The 5,552-nt window shown below is 36.6% G+C and overlaps 1 protein-coding gene across 3 annotated transcripts in view; it reads right to left on the bottom strand.

Moving 5' to 3' along the window:
• Window positions 1-1,511: 1,511 nt before the first annotated feature.
• Yipf6 (Yip1 domain family member 6) overlaps window positions 1,512-5,552 on the bottom strand; it is a 9,443-nt gene continuing 5,402 nt past the window's right edge. For all 3 annotated transcript variants that reach the window (XM_031365434.1, XM_031365452.1, XM_031365445.1), the window contains exons 6-8: window positions 3,708-3,836; window positions 2,989-3,146; window positions 1,512-1,742 (exon numbers count right to left, since the gene is read on the bottom strand). In XM_031365434.1, coding sequence (XP_031221294.1) covers window positions 1,627-1,742; window positions 2,989-3,146; window positions 3,708-3,836 — 403 coding nt within the window. In that variant the 3' untranslated portion in view covers window positions 1,512-1,626. The remainder of the gene's footprint in view (window positions 1,743-2,988; window positions 3,147-3,707; window positions 3,837-5,552) is intronic.

Here is a 5,552-nt window from a genome sequence, read left to right as displayed (position 1 = left end):
GGTTTATATTTTAAAACATAAATTACAATGAATTCAAATATATACCCAAAACCATTCGATAAGGTTGGGACCGAGAGGATAAACTCAGTAATGCTTTGGAACTCATCCCATGAACCCATTCGGCCTAGTGTTGCTCATTTGGCTACTCTGAGGATGAGAAAAATTATGTTTTTAGAATCATATATTTATATGAAGGTAGTCTTTAAATACAAAAATCAATAAATAATTAAATTCTATGATAAAACACATGGAATAAGAAATTTCCATCTCTACAAGTAACTGCATATATACAATGAATGTTTTCTGACTCCTAATCTTCATCTATTAGAGTTCAATATGAAACATACAGAAGGTATCAGTTCTTACTATCTTACAGGAGCCCTGTTTAGCTGAAAATCCAGCCTGACTTAGATGTTTTGTTCCCTGAAAAGCCTTCACTCTTGTGCATAAATATCTGAGAGTACAGGCAGATGCACATGTGCAAAATGTACATATCTAGAGGGAAGCTAGTTAGCTTTACAAATAAAGTCTAAACCACACAAAACAACTGCTAGTCCCTAGCCCCCAACTCCAAAAAAAATCCACAATATATAATCAAAAAAGCAAACAAACAAAAAACCCCTGCTGAGCCCACTATGGAAAGGCAGCAGCTGTAAACTCACCTAACCCTTCATCTTGTATGTAAGCATCTGTCCATTATCCAGCCTTCAGAACACTAGATCTCTATGTCCATTTGGTTAAATGCATGCTTCTGATGTAGCCTTCCCTTCTAGTCTGAGGCTGGGTCATACAAAATAGATTCTTTTAAATGCAATATCTAAGCTATACCTTAAAGGAAGGTGCCCACGTGACAATATGCACTACAAACCATAAACCTAGATTTCTGAGATCTTCTACTACCTAGAAAAGCTCAAACATTAAACCATCAAGAATTTCAGTCAAAGTGAAGTTGCTATGTTTGACTGCTATCATTGTATGAAAGATTAAAAGATAGAATGCAAGCTGAGGGACTGTTACACATGATAAAAAGGTAAGTGTACAAAAATATTTTTAAAGCTGATTCTTTAGATGCTATTTGTTTAAAAACAAATGACAAACCAAGTATAGCACTACCTCTGATCAAAATCTAAAACTAGTTATCTCGTTTTCTCTTCCCACATCACAAACCTCGTTCCTAACCTCTTGTCATTTTGCTGTCTCAAGTTTGGGGAAGAAAAGAAATGGATATAGACTGTTATTTATGAAAAGAGGCATATTCTAATAGTCATAAGGCAATGTGTTTAAGAGCTGCACCTGAACAAATATTCTCCAAGCTGAAGATGGTCACCAACTCTCTGTAATTTGTACAGTGGATCCACTTGCTCAAGTCACTGATTGACACAAATAGCTTCATCATGCCTTAAGGAGGCATGTTACTATGTATGGTATATACAAGTATTTGAAAAGAATAACATTAAGAGGAAAAGGACAGCCTTGCAAATATCAGTTTCTTATACAAATGACACCAGTGGTATGTTGTTCCCTTTTAATACCCCAAGTATTGAACAAGAGTGGGTAAAGTTGTTGGTAACCATTATCTTTCAGGTGAGCCTTCAGTTCATTGGTATTGAATGTGTGTATCCGGATTTATGGAGTGAATGTGAGTATCATCCAACTGATAACAAAGTAGAATAAAAAGACCGGATATACTGCCAGGGCTTTTCGGTTTGGAGGCTGGCTGTCAGCAAGGAATGCTGTAGATGCTAAAGAAAACAAAAAGGGGTATTTAGTATAGTCATATTACCAAAACTACAATATTTACTAAACTCCAATGTGAATGGCATAATCTAGATCATAGAAGTACACTAGAAGTTCAGTTATATTTGTGGCTCCTCAGAGAATAATACAAGTTCAGTTATAGGGCAGAAGCATGTAGCTTGGTGGTAGAGAACTTGCTTAGCATGGACAAGGTCCTAGGTTCCATCTGTAACAATACACATAAGCTGAGTTTACTTATGAACTTACAACAGCCCAGGGCAGCTTCTTTCATATCTTAAAGCTTCACAAGGTTTTGGCTATTTTCATAAGCAGGTTTCTTAACCTGTTCTAGAAAGACACTGAGTTATATTTAGCAGGTTTAAATAGGAGTAAGGTTATTCGGTCCTATGCTAAATGTCTCATACTGCTTCCTTCATTTTTGTGAGTTAATGGGAGAGAGAGGTCTGTTTGTTACTGCTGCTATTGGTATTCTTTTTTCAAACAAGGTCCTGATGCGATCCACTGACCTTGACCATACCATGTAGCCAAAGTTGACTTTGAACTCATAATATATCTGCTGCTACCTGTCCAGTGGGACTATGGGGACTATAGGCCTGCAACCTATCAGCTCTCTTTAAAGTGCTATCACTCTATCCATACAATAAAATCCTACTCATCTTCATATTCATTTAGAATACCCCTATATGCTGAACAAAGTGGTGCAGGCCTATAATCCCAACAATTTGGGAGGCAAAGGCAGGAGGATCATAGGTTCAGGGCCAATCTGGGTGACACAGAGATTCTGTCTCAAAAAAATGTGGTTATATACATCATTCTGTTTATTTTGTTTTTTTTCCTGTGGTGCAGAGGCTTGAGCCCAGGGCCTGTAAGTGCTAAGTAAGCACTGTACCATGAGGACCACTATATTCCCAGCCTTGTTATAAAATTATCATTCTGAGACAGGGTTTTGCTAAGCTGTCCAGGCAGGCTGGCCTTGAACTTGGAAATTTCTTGCCTCAAGTCTCCAAAGTAGCTGGGATTATAAGTGTACACCACCATACCTGGTGATTCTGCACACCAGACAGCCAAGTTCATAAAATGTGGACACATTACCTTTAATACTTACTTAGAACAGAGGATTCTATGGATACTACTTTCATTTGACAGTAGAATTTCATTGTTCATATTCGGCTCTTTACCTTTAACCCATGTTTTTGTTTTGTTTTGGCTGTTTTCTGTTCTGTTACTCACCTATTACGGACCAAGCGAACATCACCAACACCACAAAAAGCCGAATCATGAAGTTTATTGGTCCCTGCCCTGCCAAAAGCAGCAGGCGGCAGATCAGCATTGCGATGTTCAAAGGAAGTATGCAGTATCCTAAGACACAGAGACTCTGAAAAAAAGAACTACAAACACACATTCACAGGTCATAAGTGTTGTTGAGTAGTATGAAGACAACTCATGGTACAGACATCTTATAAACATTCTATGCACTATTGCCTCCTTCCTGCTATCCTATCTATACCTTTACCCTAATGGTAATTTCATGAGTCTAGTCTTCATATACATTCATTTTCTCTATACTCTTCCTATTCCCTTCTTAGGCCCCATAAATGTCAATTTTCTAATATCAATATACTTCTCTAATTCATAGAGGTATCCCATTGACCCTATAATTTAGTTCTTAATCTATTCTTATTAGAGATCAATTTGAGAATGTGTTGTACCATAGGTTCCCCCCAAAACATATGTCTCTTCTTAGAATAATTTTGCCTATAAGTTCAAAATTTAAAGAGAAAATCTGAAGCTTATCAGTGAACTTTAAAATTTATTTCAATTGAGTTTTAAAGAAACTTTTTATTTGGTCCTTAAGTCACTTTTTCTTAAAAAAAAATTAAAATAGCACTGTTTTCCTAAAATCTACCATGTGCTACCTAGCAAAAGGGAAAAAGGTACATGATACCTACATGTTTCCACCAAGAAGTTTGGAATTTAGCGTGATGGTAACTGCTCCAAACCAGATGATAACAAATACTTCTGCAAACTCTGGGCCTCCTCCATCGTTCTCCCTATCAATGGAACCCTTCTGTAACATCCTAAGAAAACAGTATGAAAATTACATAACCTTTTATATAAAGCGATAAAGTCATGCATTCTCACTATACTGCTGTAATGTATCTCATTTGAACATCGGTACCTAATCTGTACTGCAATGTGTAGTTTGTATAAGGAAAACACTAACAGAATCTGGCAAGGTTTCCTTATTTAAAAATCCAAATGCCTGAAGACTATAGGGACTGTTGCACTTTGACCTTTCTAGAATGTTTAACTGACTTATTAAAAGCCTCTCTGTCCAAGCGGAAGTTATTGAACTTAAGGGCCAATCATAGCTCACAAGCATGACATTTTGTTGTTGTTCATAATACATGTAAAATAGCTTTATATTTAGTTTGACAGTATTTCTAAGTTGGAATGCTTCACCTAAGACTATGCATTTATGAAGATGGTTTTGGTGATATGTACCCCAACACTGGGAAGATGGAGCCAGAAAATTCTTGAGTTAAAAGAAAAGAATGTACTTGTCTGGTGAGGATTATTTCAGTAGTAGTGTGTCTACCTAGCATGTATGAGGCACTAGTTACATTCCCAAGCAAAACAAAAAGGGATCTATATTTATGTGAAAAGTGCAATTTTTTCACAGCTGACCTCCATTCCAACAATAGCATCAGGTGTAGCTGGCAGGGCAATGAGGGCTTTCCAGTTATCAGATCAGTATTCTGGGGGTTAGGTTACTTTTCTAGCTGTTAGCAAATGTGAATGATGGTCGGTTTGCTTGCTTCTTTTTTTAAACAAGGTCTAGTTGTATGGCCTAGGCTAAGCCTCTAATCTCCTTGCCTCAGCTTCTTGAATGGCAGGGTTACAGGTATCATGCTCAACTATGAATTTGTAATTCACACATTAAGGTTTTAAAGCACATGCTCAATAGTAGAAATAGTCTAAGCCTTTACCTTGAAGCAGAGTAAATACTGAACTGTCGCTTAAATATTCTGCATCTAAGAATTTAATAGATGTAAAATGTTTTGAATTCTGAACTTAGAATACTTAGACTGGGTATGTGTTTCCTGAAAAATAATAATAAAAAGTCCATAAGCTCATACTACAGGATAAAGTTAAATATTAAGACTTATGTGGTTATGCTGCCTGCTAGTATGTAGAGGTATTTGTATTCTATGGCTGCGTATATTCTATTCCAAATCCTGAACATTGGGTACAAAGAATGTGCTGGCACTCTTTATTGTCTAGAATCCCTATCACTTGAGTATGGTCAGATGGCAAGAATATTAACTAATTTGGGAGGCAGAGAGCCCAACACTGATGTTAGTTCTATCACTAGACATGTCACGTGAGTTCATTTTAGGTTTACAGTTGCATCTGAAAATAAGTGTAGTGAAACTACATAAGCTCTAAGGTTAATCTTTTAAAACTCAATGTATTTTTTTCAAGAGCTCTTAACATCTATTCTTTCAAGGCACAGAACCAGTTTCCTTGGTGTGATTAAAAGTACAAGAAAGTAATACTACATTTTGATCTAAGTGAGTATACGATAAATTTAAATTTTAAGTTTTGGTGTGGTGGTGCATAATTGAAACACTAGAACTCAGAAGTAGGAGCAGGAGGAGCACAAGTTTGAGGCCAGCGCCTTCTGGGCTACACAGAAAGTTCCAGGATAATGTGGGCTACATAGTACAACTCTTACCTTTTCTTTCTTTCTTTTTTTTTTTCTTTTCTTTTGTTTTTTCAAGACAGGGTTT

This window comes from Mastomys coucha, chromosome X (genome assembly GCF_008632895.1).
Source record: "Mastomys coucha isolate ucsf_1 chromosome X, UCSF_Mcou_1, whole genome shotgun sequence".
Taxonomy (NCBI): domain Eukaryota; kingdom Metazoa; phylum Chordata; class Mammalia; order Rodentia; family Muridae; genus Mastomys; species Mastomys coucha.
This window is presented reverse-complemented; position numbering and strand designations above follow the sequence as displayed.